The sequence below is a fragment of the Vanacampus margaritifer genome, chromosome 10 (genome assembly GCF_051991255.1).
Source record: "Vanacampus margaritifer isolate UIUO_Vmar chromosome 10, RoL_Vmar_1.0, whole genome shotgun sequence".
Classification (NCBI taxonomy): domain Eukaryota; kingdom Metazoa; phylum Chordata; class Actinopteri; order Syngnathiformes; family Syngnathidae; genus Vanacampus; species Vanacampus margaritifer.
Genome location: NC_135441.1, coordinates 1,713,027 through 1,732,824, shown reverse-complemented (window position 1 = coordinate 1,732,824; position 19,798 = coordinate 1,713,027). Strand labels below are relative to the sequence as shown.

At 42.1% G+C, this 19,798-nt stretch overlaps 1 protein-coding gene across 2 annotated transcripts in view; it reads left to right on the top strand.

Moving 5' to 3' along the window:
* Positions 1-19,423, top strand: part of trappc11 (trafficking protein particle complex subunit 11) — a 171,654-nt gene extending 152,231 nt beyond the window's left edge. For both annotated transcript variants that reach the window (XM_077578862.1, XM_077578861.1), the window contains 3 exons: positions 2,597-2,730; positions 4,852-5,016; positions 7,825-19,423. In XM_077578862.1, coding sequence (XP_077434988.1) covers positions 2,597-2,730; positions 4,852-5,016; positions 7,825-7,869 — 344 coding nt within the window. In that variant the 3' untranslated portion in view covers positions 7,870-19,423. The remainder of the gene's footprint in view (positions 1-2,596; positions 2,731-4,851; positions 5,017-7,824) is intronic.
* Positions 19,424-19,798: the final 375 nt, after the last annotated feature.

The following is a 19,798-nucleotide window of genomic DNA, read 5'->3' as shown; positions in this document are numbered from 1 at the left end:
ACTGGTGTACCCAATTCACAGTGCTTATTGGCTGCGAAAAAGGCACCATCCGGGAAGACCGGCGTCCCTCGCTGGTATACAAGTTCCACAGCATTTGTTGGCCGCCAGTGATCCTGAGAATATTATAAAGTATAAAGCACCAGCCCGGAGGTTGAGGCATCGGGTTTGTTGGATTGACAGCATGTCTACAGAAGCCAATGTCCATGTCGCCGTCGATCAACGACAAAGGCTGGTCGTGCTGACTGCCGCCAGGCTATCTGTCAACAGTCCTCTGCAGAAGCCTTGTTGGTCGCAGTGTGAGGGCTATCACTGCGGCTGTGTTGCCAGCTCTGTGGGGAGCCTTGGTCGCCCACAGTAGGATGGCAATGAAGTCTGTAACCCTCTTACTGGGATGACAATATCCACAAAGGAGGCGTCCATTAGTTGAGCCCAAGGAGCTGCATAGATGTTCAAGGCAGAACCACAAACGAAAGTGGAAATAAGACGTTTGTCCAAAGGGAGGTGGGCATGGATCCTAATTAAAGTAAGCCATTTAATTTCAACCTTCGACCAAAAAAGAAAAGAAAAGGATTCATAGAAATGATCAGAGGTGGGCAGTCAGTCGGGAGTAACGGACTGTGCGTCGTCGACGGACCCCCATTTGGCCATCAGCCAAGGCCACTTATTATTCATCTTCATTCCATACATCGGGGAGCCAACCACATTTTGCACTCTTCTAAAGTACATTGTAATTGCCTGTAAATGTCTACTACCAAAGGTTGTGCAATTTTTGTGCAATTTGACATTAAAATCGGCTGTTTTACAGCCGGTGTGACGACGTAATTTGCGTAATTTAATAATTTTTTAAATTATATTTTCTTATATCCGCTATTTTCACTTTTAGTCATTTATTTATTTGTTTATTTATTTATTTAGTCATTTATTTATTTTGAATTTTGGCAGTTTTGGTCCATACTTCCAGGATGAAATGTTATTCAAATAAGGGGGCGGTCCTAAGCGTGTTTTGGGTTGGACTCCGCCTTTGCAAACTGCCTTTCATTGGTCGAGTGAGCGGCTCGTCGAAGAATGAAGTCTCGCCGGCTTGCATGGAGAGCTCCAGCAATGGACGACTATCTTGTCCACGTCTTTTCTCCTATGCACTGGGAGAAATTTCGTCAGTGCGCTGATAAATGGTTGACTCTGGATGAGACTGAAACTTCGCTTGCAGAACGACACAGCATGCAACAATAGACTACTTGTTGATGCACTTTGCTGTGAAATTCAGACTGTGGGGGTTCATAATACATGATACTGGTGATTTATTGATTGATTGGTTGATTGAGGTTGTTTTCGAGTGGAGTGAATAACATGTTAAACAACAAGAATTGTGTGAGTTCTTGTGAATGTGAATTGTGTATATGATGTTTACTTGTTTACTTGGCAGCAGTCGACGAAGGGGAAGGTTTGTTTTTTTTTTGACTTAAAAGACTAATGACGCAAGCGAAGGACTAATGGACTGTCGGTCAATATTGATGGAATGTCCACTATCAGGTTCATTCAACCTAGAACATTTAATAAACAGACGTGGAAGGAAGACAAGAGATATATATTCTTATTACTCGTGAGGAGAATGAACAGAGATGTGCATATCACAATCTCCTGCCTATTCTGACACATTCTGTCGTTCTTCCTCTTTTTATTGGGTTGACCTATCACATGGACATTACTGCTCTGAAGGGTTTGGGGAAATACTTAGCAGCAATGTGACAATCATTTACAGAAATTAGTCACTACACAAGCAACAATGCAAACATTTCAAACATTCCTTAACACTAAACGCTTTTCAACCATAAAAATGTTCCGGCCACTTGTCTTGTGATGAAGCTTCGTGACTGCAGTTTACTCCAACTCGCACAGTTTAAACAGAGGTTACAATGTTGAATAAATTCACAATGTTGAATAAATGCTTTGTAATTAATAAAAGACTAAATATGGGATAGTTAAGACACATTTATCTAACACCTACCTTTGTCGGTCGGTCCTAAAATAGTTGTGACGAAGTGAAGACTGAAGCATGGGTAAAATAAAACGACGGACTGACGATTACAGGTTGGTTCGGCAAAATTGTGGACTGACGATAACAGAAGGGGGCACTGTTCGCCAACAAATGACAGACCAGCAAATATATGTAAAATGCCCTCTTCTTGAAATTATCGCTGCAAATCAGACCTCTGTCGCTTTGTCCATCCCATTTTGTTTTGTTTTGAATAATTCATCAGCTTTCACTAGAAAATAACATAGAATAACTATTTTACCTAAGTAAAAATTGGGCTGGTGTCGTTCTCACATTGTCGTCGTCAAGCTCACATGGTTTCAACCTAAGAGTGGTTGTTCCAAAATCTGCAAAAAACATCAGAAAACAAGCCTAAAATCACCACTGAGTCTTTTCATGAGGAGTCATGGGGGTAGTTTTACCACCAACAGATTTTTTTCAAATCTAAAACTATAAAATAAGTGCCAATGTGTGGGCCAATAATCGAGTAGATGTAACTGTGTAATAGACTAATGAATGCATATCCACTCTTTTCTGCCATGTGTTGTCTTCAAATTGTCGTAGATATCCCTCCTTTTGGGAGAGTCCGAGAGTCCCTTCCAGTTTGTTTCCATATAGAGAACAGAACAGCTCTGGTACAGGAGGTGCAGATAGCTGTTGAACCATCCGAATCCTTCATGTTTTCTGGACTAAAACAGGTAAAATCATGCTGTTTTGAAGAAGCTCATTGAGAAAAACTGAAATATATGTACAGTCATTGTTTCACTTTTTTTTAATTGCTAGCATATATATATATATATATATATATATATATATATATATATATATATATACATACATACACACACACACACACACACACACACAAAAGTACTCCGGCACGGTGCCGGATTTCCGGCGTAAGAGCCACTAGCGCAATGACAAATCCAGCGAAGTAAACAAATACATGTGGGGAATTTTTGACTCGTCTGGCAAAACACCGCCAATGCGGAGAAAAGGCCAACTTCAAAATAAACCTTCCCATACCAAGTATGTGAAGCGCAATGCCAATGGTCGCATTTATTTTGAAGTTTTTCACAGGAGCGTTTTGCCAATCACGGCGCAACAGATGACTTGACTCGTCCTGCGGTACATGTGTCTGCTGTTCTTATTGCCGGCGTAAACAATTGCGACCAAAGTCAACAAAACAACTTCACACAGAAATCACGTTTGATCGCCAATTAAGGGCATTAAAAAAAGACTTACGCTGACATTGTATTGCACGGTGCCTGTTGCCAGTGTTTAGGGCATCTACAGTGTTAGCGTGCTAACAGTGCTAGTGGCTGCAGCTAGAGTCATCGGACTACTTTTAAAAGGCAGTCTAATCGACGTGATGATTGCACACTTGCTGACAGCCGGACACAGTTGCCATTACTAGAGATGAGTTTAATGAACTGAGCTCACTCAGTTGTGCAGTTGATGGTCGACAAAATCACAATTGTGGTTCTGACGTTACTTTGTCTCACAGACCAAAAACTACTCAACTCGGAATTTCATTTCATACAAAGTGCTGTACATGGAGTAAAAATCAGTCATGGAATAAAGACAGGTAAAACAAAAATAACACCAAATAAATTAATAATTATCTTAAGTGGGTAAATGAACAAGTCAATCAAATAACACAAGAAGGTAAGTAAATAAGTAAAAAAAATAAATTAATTAATAATAAAATACAGCAGGCACCATAAAACATTGAAACAATGATGAGTCTCATGCCGAGTCAAACGCCAAAAAACAAAGATGTTTTAAAAGTGGGTAGACAGCGAGGTTGCCTAATATTTAACAGAAGGTCATTCCAAAATCCATGGGGAGAGATTTGTCTAAAATCTCCCTAACACTCTAGAGAGGAATAAAATGTGCTGTTAAGCACAATTTAAATTTAAGTTTAAAAAAAAGTTTATTATCTAGAAATGAAAGTTGGCCGATAATTAGTAAGTAGAAATATATTTTTAATGCCTTCTGTATTCATAAGTGTTCTTTCACCGTGCAAAAATATAATTTTCATCAAAATACCTGATTATTCAATAGAATTTTCCGTAGGATATTTGAATACCAAAATATTCGATAGCTGCAGCACTAGAGGGGACTGCAACCCGCAGTGCTATACTGTACCATACATAATATAAATGGATAATGAAATAGATGACCTGACATTTGGGGAGGACTGGCCATCGGGAATTTCATGAGTTTCCCAAATGCCTAGTCTATCCACAGCGACAAATGGAATAGTAATGGCTTGATGTTGGACGAACAACAAATTGGCACGTTGGACACTGCAAACTGCTCCCCGGAAAAAAGTTCAGGCTCAGGAATTTCACCAACCAATCCGCGGATCGTGTGCAATCCGAACCGTGATACTGGATGGGTTTTATTTAAGGAGATGGGCAGTTACTTTTTCAACTCCAAGCATAAGAGTTTGATTTTACCCCATCCCATTAAGAAATAACATCATTTAGAAATTGCATTTTATACTTGTGAGATACTAAAATTGCACGATTGGCATTTTCTGAAACGTGCCATATATGCAAAAATATATATCAGAAAAGGGGGAACTACTTTTTCAGGCCTCATTGCATTAATGGAACAGTCCACTTCTATAATCTTACTGTTCAGACAAATAATTGTAAAAGTATTTTTGAGCAAAAAACAAGGTTATACCAAACTATGTGTGCCCATGATAGAATTGAGTTTTCTGTCCTTCAATTAATGTCTCTTTCACTCTTCATTCTCACTAATTTGCTTATTTTGGCATTTAATACTGTTTTTGTTGTTGTGTGCAGGTGCATCTCCGTATACTTCCTGGTTCAAAGCAGCAGATGCTCTATAACTATTATCCACTGATTGCGGGTTATCAAATGTTACCACAACTCAGCCTCAGCGTGGCTCGCTGTACAACCAATGTATACAACCTCAGACGTTTCCTGCCCCATCAGATCTTTGTGAAGGTAACATGTGTTATTTAATTAATAGGCATAACATAAACATCATATCCTCATATTTTACACTTGTGCTTTTTTCTGTACATAAACTGAGATGGCATCAAGAAAACCTTTTTGTTTACTTTTGCATCAACACGCTCAGTCTGTAGCTCAATTCTGAATTTTTTGCCCATTTTTGGCATTTATCTTTTTTTTTTCTTTTTTTTCATGCAGTATACTGTGTGAACAGTACAATTCAGATTTGTTTTGTTTGATTTGATTTGATTTGTTTGTTTTCCAAAGACATGCATGGCAGGTTAATTGAACACTCCAAATTGTCCATAGGTGTGATTGTGAGTATGGTTGTTCGTCTCTGTGTGCCCTGCAATTGACTGGCAACCAGTTCAGGGTGTACCCCGCCTACTGCCCGAAGCCAGCTGGGATAGACTCCAGCACCCCCGTGACCCTTGTGAGGAAAAAGCGGTCAAGAAAATGGATGGATGGATGGATATACTGTGTGAACAGTACAATTCAGATTTGTTTTCCCCGAATCTGACCTGGGCCTCGTTTATCTGTAGATATAAATCGGATAGGTTTGCGATGCAGTGTTCAAACTGCATTGTTCGCTCTTCCATACATGTCTGACACTACACGTCAAAAGCCCGATATGCATACCGTGCGGGTGGGAGAGAGTGCTTGGCAGGTAGACTACTGACAATCATCCGTGAACAGCAAAGTTGTTTCACAGTGTTGACTTTATAATTATCCATCCATCCATCAATTAAATACCGCTTGTCCGAGGTTGGATCGTGGGGGCAGCAGCTTCAGCAAGAAAGCCCAGACTTATCTCTCTCCCAGCCACCTTATCTAGCTCCTCCAAAGGGATTCCAAGGTGCTCCCAGGCCAGCTGAGAGAAATGGCGTGTCCTGGGTCGTCCCCGGGGCCTCCTCCCTGTAGGACATGCCCGGAACACCTTACCAGGGAAGCGTCCAAGAGGCATTCTAACCAGATGCCCAAGCCACCTCAGCTGGATCCTCTCAACTTGGAGGAGCAACAGCTCTACTCTGAGCCCCATGACTGTGCTTCTCACCCTATCCCTAAGGGAGAGCCCGGACACCATGTGGATAAAACTCATTTCGGCAGCTTGTATCTGGGATCTAGGGGTAGGATCTCATTCCTGACCCGGAGAGTGCACCCCACCCATTCCTCCCAATCATGCTCCTCCAGGTCTCATTGTTATTGCCCACGTGAGCATTAAAGTCCCCGAGCAGAAAGAGCGAGTCCCCAGCGGGAGTGCTCCCCAGCATCTCCTCCAAGGACTGCAAAAACGGTGGGTACTCTGAACTGTTGTTTTGTGCTTAGGCACAAACAAAAGTCAGGACTCGTTCCCCTACCCAGAGGTGGAGGGAGGCTACCCTCTCATCCACGGGTGTAAGCTCCTATGTACAGACACCAAGCCGGGGGGCAATAAGTATGCCCACTCTGCGCCTCTTACCGTGGGCAACTCCAGAGTGGAAGAGAGTCCATCCCCTCTTGAGAGGACTGGTGCCAGAGCCCAAGTTGTTTGTGGAGGAGAGTCTGACTAGGTTTAGTCGGAACTGCTCTGCCTCGCACACCAGCTCAGGCTATTTCCCCACCAGAGAGGTGACATTCCATGGTCCAAGAGCTAGCTTCTGTAGTCGGGGATCGGACAGCCAAGGTCCCCAGCTTTTGGCCGCCACCCAGCTCACACAGCACCTGACCCCTTTAACCCCTCCCACAGGCAATGACTCCATGGGAAGGAGGACCCACGTTGCCTTTTCGGGCTGTTCATGGGTACAGGCCTGGCCACCAGATGCTCATCTTTGAGCCCCACATCCAGGCCCGGCTCCAGAGGGGGTCCCCGGTGACCTGTGTCCGGGCAAGGGAAAACGTGGTCCAAATTTCTGACTCGTCATAAGGGTTTTTTGAGCCTTATTTTGTCTGGCCTCACTTAGGACCCGTTTACCATGGGTGACCCTGCCAGGGGTATAAAACCCCAGCACAACTTAGCACCTCGGATCATTGGGACACACAAACCCCTCCACCGCGGTACAGTGACAGCTATTTGTTTCTAATTGAATTCCACTTGAAACATGAAGCATCAAGTTTACATTTGTGGTGATAGAAGTATTTCAGCTATACGTGTGGCAATGACGTGACGTCATCCTTAGTAGATGTCTTTATGAAATGAGGAGATAGAAAAGCATTGCCTCATTTCCCTAAAATATTTCTACCTCCTTCTGCATAGCTGCTCTGTCAACATAAAAGGATGAGTCACTACACGCCAGACCATATTTACTACCGTAAACACTAGCGTGTGGCGACACCTTTTGTGCATGTTACTCAACATTGTGCTTTGTGCACATGCATGTCACATCTTTGTGACGCATTGCGTTCACGTTTTAAGTCGCATTTGATTTTGTTATGTGAACGAGTGCATACAAAGATCATCTTTAACAAAAAAATCAGAGTTGGGCATCACACGTGAACTTAGCCTAATATTTATACTTTTTTTAATCTTATGACAAAATACAGTATATCACGTTCATCTGTGGACTACATCACTTGTGAACACTGTTATGACGTCATATTTAGTGCATCTCACTCAACATTATGCTTTGTGCACATGCCTGTCACATCTTGATGTGTTGCATTCACATTAGAAGTAGCATTTGCTTTTGTTATGTGAACGAGTACATACAAAGATCGACTTTAACTGATAGCTGTATGCACAATACTGAGTAAAACATTATACCCATTTTACTGTAGTTTGAATTTGATGATTTTTAATCACTGTTTTGTCTTTAATTGCAGCCACAAGGTAAAGAGTTGGACAATGACTCCATTGCTGCACCTTGAGATTTGAGTTTCATATACATGTAAGAACAAAACGTTGTGTAGGATGTCCTTTGTATGATTTTTATTCTTGGATGACAGTAAGACACTGACATTTAATTTAGGTGTGGTGATTGTGATGCTGATGTACTGTAACGGCAGAATTCTAATGAATTTGTGGACTGTCATCTAACATTGACACTATTACAGTCTAAATGATAATCTGATACTAACTGAAACTAAATTGTCTGACATGTATTTTAATGAAAATCAAGGAAATGCTAATTCAGTGTAAATGTGTAATTTGCACTCTCAACATTTTGAATAAACATCAAGTGTTAAAAAATTCAGTTGTGTTTTTTTGGGCCAGCTTTGTATAGCGGTAACGCCAGAATCATCATGACCAACAAGTATCTAGTGAGAGCAATCTAATCTTTGGGATTGAATTCCAACCAAAGCGTATTTAATTGTTACAAATGCCGGTTGCCGGACACACAGCTGTGGTGTCCTTGAGCAAGACAGCGAAAATTACCATTTGTTTGTGACGGAGTAGCTTCATCAGGTGCTGTAGGAAAGCCTCTGCTGTCAACTACATTAACTCCACACACACATTTGCACGTTACGTTTCTCCACACGTTTAGCTGGTCATCTATATTGGGGCCACGCTAGTCCAGCCGTTAAACCACCGTCTACGCTATTGTCCTCGTGTTGCACAAACTTTTCCTTCGTATTTGCTGTCAAACCGAGGATTGTCGGTAACTTCTGGCTTATGTTGCGTCATGCGCGGGACGCCGGTAGTGACGTCACGGCAAAGTACCGGGTTTTACAACACTATAATATTATTTTTGTTCCTGAGCAGACTGAGGGTGCAGGGATACACAAAGTTAAACAATCTTATTTTTCTATAATTATTTATATTACTGTTGATTGTTGGAATGTAGTGTTGATGGATGAAACGGCTATTATATTAATTAATTGGCTTAGGGGAGGAGCCTGGACGGTTAAAAGGGGCCAGCATCGGTGTCTTAGGCGTGAGTTGGGATCTGGTAGGTAGGGAGAGCAACAGTTTTTTGGCGGCGAACCATTTTGTGAACAACTTTGTGAATTTTGTGACTTTTCAAATAAATTGGGATATTGCATTGGACTTTTCGGCCACGCCATCCTTATCTGTGAGTACCAACCAGAACCTTGCAACATATGGTGGCAGCAGTGGGATGGCTGGCTGAAAGAAACGACGTTCCCAACAGCGGAAGATCGAGGAGGAGGAGGAGTTGGGAGTCCTACCATGAGGCTACAAGGGTGGTACAGCCACCTATGGGTGAGCTCGTGTGATGAAAGACTTTATGGTTTATGGGCACATGCTCCCTTGGGCAGGGTATGTCCGTCGTTATAAGACTTACTTGCGTACACGCTCCCTTGGGCAGGGCATGTCGATCGTTATAAGACTTATTTGCGTACTAGTACTCGCTTTTTCTGGCCAGGTATGTATAAAGACATCCACACATACTGCGCCACCTTTACATGCCAAATGACATCTCTAGTTCACAAATCGGACAGGTACCTCCTCCACTCACTCCCAGTCATTACCACCCCATTCTACCGGATTGTATTGGATATTGTGGGACCACTAATAAGGAGTGCCCGCTGCCACCAGTACATTCTTGGACTCTGTGACTATGCCACCAGATACCCTGAGGTTTTACCGTTACGCACGATCACTGCTCCGGCTTTCCTCCGTACCCTAATTCAGTTTTCTCCAGGGTCGGGATTCCAGACAAGATCCTGACTGCCCAGGGCACCAATTTCACCTCTCGCTTGCTGCAGTTGTTTTACCAACAGTTGGGGATCGCCGCATTGTGAACCACCCCCTATCATCCTCAAATTGATGGCCTCGTTGAACGGTTTAATCAGACACTGAAGAGGATGCTGATGAAGTTTGTGAGCAGCACTGGAAGAGACTGGGACAGATGGGTGCCGTTTGTCCTCTTTGCCTACCGGGAGGTGCCCCAGGCATCCACTGGATTCTCGCCCTTTGAGTTGTTGTATGGATGGGAAGTGCAAGGGCCTCTGGACCTCTTGTGTAAGGCATGGTCTGCACCGGAGACTAAACCCAGTGAGACGGGGATTGTCCAGTTTACTCCAAATGAGGGAACGGTTATCCAATTACCGGGATGAAGCGGAGGTGAACCTGTAGAAGGCCCAAAAGAAGCAGAAGACATTGTATGACCAGTAGGCCCGACAAAGAGACTTCCAACCAAGACAAAAACTTCTTCTGCTTTTCCCTTCCTTCAGCAGCAAATTGTTAGCCAAGTGGCAAGGTCCATACACCATTACAAGGTGGATGGGGCCTGTCACCTATGAGGTGTCACTCCATCCCCTGTGGATGTGGAGAAGGATCCCAATGTTCCAGTAGTGACTGAAGCCGCAGAACCTCTTGTAGCCCACCTTTTTGTTGACCAGGCTGCTGACCTCCTAAAGATCTTCTACGAGACGCCATCCCTTCTCACAGCAGAGCCTTGTCGGACCGCCCTGATGAAGCCTGTGATCCGGTTAAATGATCAGAATCCCATACCCCAGCGCGCCTACCGTGTCCCTCAGCAACTGGTATCACAACTCAGAACAGAGGTGGAGTCTACGCTAAAGCTTGGAGTCATTGAGCCATCAATGTTGGAGTGGTGTAGTCCAGTGGTGATTGTCTCCAAGAAAGACGGCTCCGCCATATGTTTACGTCCCTGGACTGTCAAACCGAGGATTGTCTATAACTTCCGGATTTTGGGACGCCAATAGTGATGTCGTCGTGACGTCATTGTGACGTAATGGCGAAATACCGAGTTTTACAACACTATAATTTTATTTTTGTTCCTGAGCAGTCTGAGGGTAGAGAGATACGCTTGGTTAAACAATCTTATTTTTCTATAATTATTGATATTACTGTTGATTATTGGAATGTAGTGGTGATGGATAAAATTACTATTTTATGAATTCATTGGCTTAGGGGAGGAGCCTGGGTGGTTAAAATGGGCCAGCATCGGTGTCTTGGGCAGTGTGAGTTGATCTGGTAGGGAGAAGAACACAGTTTTTTTTGGCAGAGAACCATTTTGTGAACAACTTTGTGGCTTCTTTTCAAATAGATTGCGACATTGCATTGGACTTTTTGGCCACGACATCCTTATTTGTGAGTACCAACCAGAACCTTGCGACATTGGTATGCACCAATTTCTAATTAATCTGTCAAATTCTAGAGATGTCCAGGGAACATGACAAAAAGATTGATTTTCTTAATTTTCTGAAATTTAATGTCACAAATAGGCATAGGACGAGAAAATCCCACAAAACGAGATGTGTCACGAGATTAAGTCCACAAGAACGAGATTTTCAAAATGCTTTGTTTTTATTGAGCGGACTGCAAGAAAATTAACAATTTAGCTCTAAAGCACGTGTAACATTGTGTGTTCCTGTGTTGCTACTACGACAATGACGACAAAGACAATGCCTTTAGCACTGATTCAAGGGGTTGTCTTTGTGAACCCGAATACTGTATACTTCTTCTTTATTCTTTCGGCTTTTCCCTTCAGGAATGCACAGCGAATCAGTTGCCTCCATTCCATGTAACCCTATCCTCTGCATCCTCTGCTCTCAAACCAACAACCTTCATGTCCTCTTTAACCATATCCATAAACCTCTTTGGTCTTCCTCTAGACCTCCTGCCTGGCATTTGAAAACTCAGCATCTATCTGCCAATATACTCACTATTTCCCCTCTGGACATGTCCAAACCATCTCAGTCTGGCCTCTCTGACTTTATCTCCAAAGCCTCTAACGTGCTGTCCCTCTGATGTACTCATTCTTGGCTCTATCCATTCTGGTCACTCCCAAAGAGAACCTCGGCGTCTTCATCTCTGTCACCTCCAGCTCTGCCTCCTGTCTTTTCCTCAGTGGCACTGTCTCCAGACCAAACAACATCGCTGGTCTCACCACAGTTTTATAAACATTTCCTTTCATTTTAGCTGAAACTCTTCTATCACACATCACACCTGACACTTTTCTCCACCCGTTCCAGCCTGGCTGCACACACTTCTTCACTTCTTTTCCACACTCTCCATTGCTCTGGACTGTTGACCCTAAATACTTAAACTCCTCCACCTTCTTGGTCTCTTTTCCCTGTAACCTCACTCTTCCACTTGGGTCCCTCCCATTCACACACAGATACTCCGTCTTGCTATGGCTAACCTTCATTCCCCTCCTTTCCAGGGCAAACCTCCACGCCTCTAGCTTCTCCTCCACTTGTTCCCTGCTCTCACTACAGATTACAATGTCATCTGCAAACGTCATGGTCCATGGAGATTCCTGTCCAACCTAATCTCTCATCCTGTCCATTACCATAGCGAACAAGAAGGGGCTCAGAGCTGATCCCTGATGTAGTCCCACCTCCACTTTGAACTCCTCCGTCACACCTACAGCACACCTCACCACTGTCTTACAGTCCTCATACATGTCTTGCACCACTTGAACATACTTCGCTACCACTCCAGACTTCCTCATACAAAACCACAGTTCCCCTCTGGGCACCCTGTCATAAGCTTTCTCCAGATCTACAAAGAGACAATGCAGCTCCTTCTGATATTCTCTGTACTTCACTATCAACATCCTCAGAGCAAATACTACATCTGTGTTACTCTTCTTTTTTTTTGGCATACTGCTGCTCACAAATGTTCAGCTCTGCCCTCAGTCTAGCTTCAACTACTCTTTCCAATAGCTTCATTGTGTGGCTCATCAGCTTTATTCCTCTGTAGTTGCCACAACTCTGCACGTCTTCCTTGTTCTTAAAAATGGGCACCAGCACACATTTCCTCCATTCCTCAGGCATCTTCTCACTATCTAAGATCCTGTTGAACAACCCAGTCATAAATTCTACTGCTACCTCTCCTAGACACTTCCATAACTCCACAGGTATATCATCAGGACCAAGTGCCTTTCCACTCTTCATTCTTTTTAATGCCCTTCTCACTTCATCCTTACTAATCTTTGCTACTTCCTAGTCCACAACAGTCACCTCTTCTATTCTTCGTTCTCTCTCATTTTCCTCATTCATCAACTCTTCAAAGTACTTTTTCCATCTTCCCATCACACTACTGGCATCTGTCAAGATATTTATTACCCTCCCTTGTTGCACGTCCTTCCCATCTCTGTGTTTTTGCCTTGCCAACCTGTATAGATCAGTCTCTCCCTCCCTACTGTCCAACCTAGCATACAAGTCATCATAAGCCCCTTGTTTGGCCTTTGCCACTTCTACTTTCACCTTATGCTGCATTTCCTTGTACTTCTGTCTACTTTTTTCAGTCCTCCAAGTGTCCCACTTCTTCTTAGCTAACCTGTTTCTCTGGATCCACTTCTGCACCTCCTCATTCCACCACCGAGTCTCCTTATCTTCTTTGCTTCCCGATGACACACCAAGGACTTTCCTACCTGTCTTTCTGATCACGTTTCCTGTAGTTGTCCAGTCATCTGGAAGCACCTCCTGACGATTCAAAGCCTGTCTCAAATCCTTCCTGAAAGTCATACAACACCCTTTCAGCTTCCACAATTCCGTCCTATGCTCTGCCTTTGCCGTCTTTGTCTTTCTCATCACCAGAGTCCTCCTAGACACTAACCATCCTATGCTGTCTGGCTACACTCTCACCTACCACTACTTTGCGGTCGCTGATCTCCTTCAGATTACACCGTCTGCACAAGATGTTGTCTACCTGTGTACTCCTACCTCTACTCTCGTAGGTCACCCTATGTTCCCGCCTCTTTTGGAAGAAAGTATTCACCACAGCCATTTCCATTCTTTTTGCAAAGTCAACCACCATCTGTCCTTCTGCGTTCCTCTCCTGGATACCAAACTCGCCCATCACCTCCTCATCACCTCTGTTCCCTGCACTACAATAGTAGGAAAGTAAAAACTGTTAAAGAACATATTTGTACTCAAATGAAGCCAGTTATTCACAAAATCAAAATCCCAACCGACTGAAAATGATGTAATGCCCAGGCACGTTAAATTGAATTTACTTTAAAGACGACGCCATTTCATTGCCCGACGCTCGGTAACAGAAGACAACTATACGCAGCGGCTGTACACTCATTTTACACATAGCTCCAATTGACAACCGAAATATCAAAGTACACAAGCATATGAGGACATTTATAAAACTTAAGTCACCTGTAAAACAGGTTAATGTGTAAAAATAATGCAGACCGCTACACTGTCAGCTGTCATTCGCCAGTTCTCCTCGGCTCTGAGAAAATGGCCGGGCGCATGCGCTCTACATAACAGTGTCTGGCGCTTCAAACTGAACTGTGGGCTTACACTGCCACCTACTGACCACATTAAGTAGCGTTCATCCCACACATTAAACCAAGGAATACATACTAGATAATGCAGGTGAAATAAAGATAGTTTTGGAAAAAAAAAAAAAAGCACAAAATTATGATCACACTTTGTGGGCATCACACTAGTTTAAGGCTCATCACTCTATCTGACACTCTTCTTACCTTCAGGACGTTCCTAACAAACTCCTCCTTCATGATAACTCCTACTCCATTTATCTTCCTATCTACACCATGATAGAATAACTTGAACCCTGCTCCTAAACTTCGAGCTTTGCTCCCTTTCCACCTGGTCTCCTGAACACACAGTATGTCCACCTTCTTCCTCTGCATCATGTCAACAAGCTCTCTACCTTTTCCTGTCATAGTTCCAACATTCAAAGTCACTACTCTCACTCCGAGACTCTTGGTGTTCCTCTTCTTTTTCTTCCTATGAACACACCTTCCTCCTCTCTTTCTTCGACCAACAGTAGTCCGGTTTCCACCGGCACCCTGTAGGTCAGCAGCACTGATGGCGGTCGTTGTTAATCCAGGCCTCAACCATGGAAGTCATATATTTGATTCGCATGTTTGATTTGGCCAAAGTTTTACGTCGGATGCCCTTCTTGACGCAACCCTCTGTATTTATCCAGGCTTAGGACCGGCACAAGAGGACACTGGCTTGGGATTACATGACATGTGTGTGTTGCGTCTCCGCTCCGCTGCGTCTCCGCTCCGCTGCGTCTCCGCTCCGCTGCGTCTTGACTGCATTTTCATTTGTCTTTTAATTACATTTAACAAATGGTAATTTTCACCTAATTGATCTTTCAATTTCCTTCATAATCATTTAGCTATAAATTAGCATTCAGCTTTCAGCATTTCCACACAATTTCTGCAGAAATGGCACTTAATAAATAATATAGTATCTAAAAATGGAAATGTGTGTCTAGATAGATCACATTGCAATGTATTCACTTAAATTATTATGAAATAAATTGTCACATTTTTAAATGCTTCTGTAATTTAGTAGCTGCATTTATCTCACATCTGTAACATTTTGAGATTCCCCTCAAATGTGTAAAGTGCTTTTTAAAATAAATGTATTTGTTAATTATTATCATCATTAATAATAATAACTAGAAAAATTTGCGCGGAAATTTTGAATGGGACTGCTGATTCTTACAAGGTGGAAAGCCTATGTAGTAGCAGTAGTAGTAGTAGAAATAAAAAGAAGAAAAAAATATGTCGACGCAAAAACTGCACGTCGATGCGTCACTTTTGGCGCCATCGCATCAGCGACAGCCAATCGGCGTTGAGAATGTCTACGTCACCAAATACGTCACCTTGTAGACAAAACAGGACGAGGTTGCAATGCACATATATTGTGCAGTTGTAGAAATGGAGGACACGGTAGGTGTGTCCAAATTCACAAGGCTGGATCCTCCGAAGGCGGAATTAGTTGGCTGCGTGACGGCACGGACTTACAAATGAATGGAGTGTCGGTCTGTGCGTGTTAAAATGTCTGTTAAAATCAAATTGTTCCTGTTAAGCAGAAAGATATAGAGGTCTAGATGATAACTACAGGCCACTATCATATTATTTTTAAAATCAGATCTGTGTGTTTTATAGTTGAATGACTTTCCTCCAAGTGGCCAGGGTGACTGACAGCTGTCACATTTTCTTAAATTTGAGGTAACACGTAATGAAGATGTCTATGGTAGACATATGCGTAAATATAGTACTACTACTTGCTATAGTGTAGTGATCAAATTCAAATAAAACCACAAAATAAATAAATGAATAAATTAAAAATAGTTTGAAAAACAAAATATTTTGGGGGAATTTTTTATTTTATTTTTTCTTGGAAATTAAATGACAACAAGCAGTGTTCTCTTGCTATGACAACAAGCAGTGTTCTCTTGCTATGATCTCATCTTCCTCTGTCTGTTACGAGGTGTAGTGTTTCGAGCAGGTTCAATCTTTGACTGAAAGGTGTTTCACTTGGGTGACTCAACCAAAAAGTGCTGGAAATGGAATGGACAGCATTCTCCTGCTATGCTTGGTGCACAGAGTGGACGGCGAAGTGACCACACGGACTGCGAAAAGGATGGTACACTGTAAATCCGCTCGTCCTGTGACTGTTCAATGACTCTTATGCATTGTTTGAGCATAATGTCCAGCAATTTTTTGAGCAGACAGGATTATCATCGATTCTGCCATGATGAACTTTTCCTGAGAACTCCAGTGCACAAAGCCCAGTGCCCGCTTTGAACTTTGCCCTGCATAAACTGCTATCGACAAGGACAGGAAGGAATATGAACTCCAGTTGTGGACTCAAAGTTCTGGAATCATCTGAGTTTGGTGCCTGAGGTCGTATGTTGTATTCTGTTTGTAGACATTTGCACTCTGTACTATGTCAGAAGGGAAGATGTGATCTATAGCAACGCAGTTTCGGAAATTGAGAACAGCTTATGTGAATTAGGGTAGTATAAAATTTATTTTAATCTTTAAATACTATATTTTCCGTTGTTTGATGCTTGTTGAATTTGGCCTTCTATTTTTTTCCCATTTCTCTTTTATAACTTTGGCTTCTCAGAGTGGACAGATATGGAACACTTATGGCGAATTTGCTGGTTAAATTTTTAATTTTGATTAAGCTCAACAGCACTGATCTTTGGATTCCACGGGGAATGCACAAAGGCAAAGTTCCCTGCTGTGTTTTACAAGCCCCCACTACTCTGTAAAAGAGGTGAGGTTAATTAGCATTTTAAGAATATTTTTTGGTTGGTTTAAAGTGGGGGTTTTGTCTTGTTTTTCTGATTATAACTCGTTTCTTTTACTAGTTGAGATGGCAGATATTTGGAAGATTTGTGACCTGCAATAGATTAATGGGACTGTTTTAAATCTTTTTCTCTTCTCTTCCTGACCCTAAAAGTCCTCCGATGCAGTATCTTAATTTACATCTGCTTGAGTTGTTTTTCTCACTTTAAGTTGCCTGAACAGGATTCAAATTTACATTACAAACTATTGCCTCAAAGGATTTTGTTTTGATGGCTCATGGCTAGCTCAGCTGGAGATCTTTTTATAGTTCTGGTGTTGGCCAAATTGTCACAATTTGGTTGTTTTTCTAATCTACAGGACACAAGGTGTCTGTTTTTTCCTCTTTGAAGCAGCAATTTGGAAGCGGCTGCAGTTTTCACATTCAGGTCTGAAATGATCAAAATTGATCTTTATCAGATGGGGGAATGATTGGTCTGTCTGAGTTTGTTGAAAAGGAAGTCTGATGTGAGAATGACTGGTCTGTCTGTGTATCAAAAGGAAGTCTGATGTGAGAAGGAAGTTTGGTGTGAGGAATTTACAGGCGAAGAATGGAGCGGAGAATGGAGAGGATTTGACTTGGAGGAAAGTAAGTTCTACAAAGATGACAAAAGACGACCCGAATAGCAGAAATACGGTAAGTATGTTCCATTTCAGAAACGATTGAAAAGTATAATTTCTAGAGCCCATGGAATATGCCATTTAGGTGTGGAAGGAACATTGAGACACCTGGGTGACATTTTTTCATGAGACAAGTTGTTAAAAATGAACTGCAGGACTGCAGTGTTTATTAAAGGTATAAGTATATATATAAATCTCTTCTCAGACTGTTTATGGCCCGGCCGGACATGAATAGTTCTGAGTTAAGATGATGTTGTTTTTAAATGATTTACACTGCTATAATAAGAAACCAGCGTTAAAAATACAGAAATTTGATGTACGACAAAGAGCACATTTATGCTAAATCTACAACAGTAAATATCATGGTAAAATATTTGATTAATCATTATCTACCATCATAAGGGTTTCCTAGGAACACTTCATAAGATATAGAAACAATTAACATTTGCTAAAAATTACCAGGTGCTCTTTTCAAAGTAAAGAATGAATACTGTATGTTATAAGTGACTAAATGATAATGATTTTGCTTTCAGATATGGTGAAAAAATGGTCGATCTGGTTTGCTGATCATAATAGTGGGAGCCACATGAGGTCCCAGGCTCATCAATCACATCAATTGACCCCGACCGAGGGGGTTGACTAAGCTGCTGATCTGCGCCCACACCAATTGGAGCCATCTAACGGATCCCACCACACCCGTTTGGAGTGCCTTTTCCCTGGGCACACGGAGGAGGTCGCTGAAAGAAGATTCATTGGAGTGCCTTTTCCCTGGGCACGGATTGAGTCCCACTGGGAATGAAGTCCCGTGACCTTTCCTGCGATCTCTGGCAGTGAGCCAGGGTTCGGAAAGAGGCTGACAAACGCCTCTTTTTAAAAAAAAAAAAAATTGACCAACTGTCGAACGCACTTTTCATTCAACAAGACCTTCATCAGGAGATGGCTTTGAGGGACGGACACATCTGCTATTGCGTCGTGACACTTAACCACATCACATAGGGTTATGCCTCACATTTATTATGCCCCTTCCACCGAATTTTTTTTAATGAATCAAACTGAATTCTGACTGCTAAGCCCCTCTATCTTTCTCTCTCTCTCTCTCTCACCTGCTATTCTTATTTCTAAACTCCACACATAAACATTGCTTCATTTTGCGACGATCAAGATCCGCGCTGGACATTCTCTCTAGACTATTGTGGGATTAAATGTCCGGTTTTTGAATTTATAGAAGTTCAATGGTGAACTGACTGAAGACATTTAACATTTTCAATTTGATGTTTTATTGTTTTTGAACTTACTTATAGGCATATAGATGTGATATAATCATGAGTGTTTAATAGAATACAGTGGAATAATGATTTTGTGAACTTTATTTTATCCTCTCACCCTCAAAGCTATTGAAGATAGGAATGTGCATGATGTTATCAGAGCCTTTTGTCATTAGAGACTAAAAGTCTGGGGTCAGATCCTAATTGCATCCCAGTCAAGAAGGGGAACTGTATGTAAATGTCTGTTTACTAATAACATTACACCTTTGTTTAACCTGGAATCAACATGTCTGTATGTAAACGTCTGCTTACTAATAACATCACACATTTGTTCACTAGGAGTTGATGTGTCTGTCCTTTAATCAACTTAGGAGGGGAAGAGGAACCTTTTATCTTTTGAGTATAAATGAGTCGATGTTCTGTAGATTGTGACACACTTGGGGGCTCCACATTGCATTCAGAAGTGGGTGTCCTGACTGTGTCTTTAGAAGCTTCTAAATAAATCCTTGCAAGGAACTTTCTTCATCAGATCCTGAATACAATTATTTGGACACGCAAAGATTACACTTAATATAGTAATCAAAATATTCCTTCACAACGCATGTGCAGTCGCTATTGGGGTTTTACCTACTAAACAAAGACGTGAAATAAAGAAAGAACTGCACGACTGGATGCACGAATGCTGCGGAAAAGGTTATTTTCTGCCGTTACAATCTGAAATATGTCTAATCTCTTTGATGAAGAACGTTGAACTTGCGTGTGTGAAAAAACGTCATGAGCTAGATGAACTGGTACGAGACACGTCTGTAATTTCTTCGAGTGGGAGAAAGGCCAGAAATGATCGAAAACTTGTTGACAAGATGATGAGTATGCTAGAATGCTAGCTTTAGGAAGTTCTGTAAA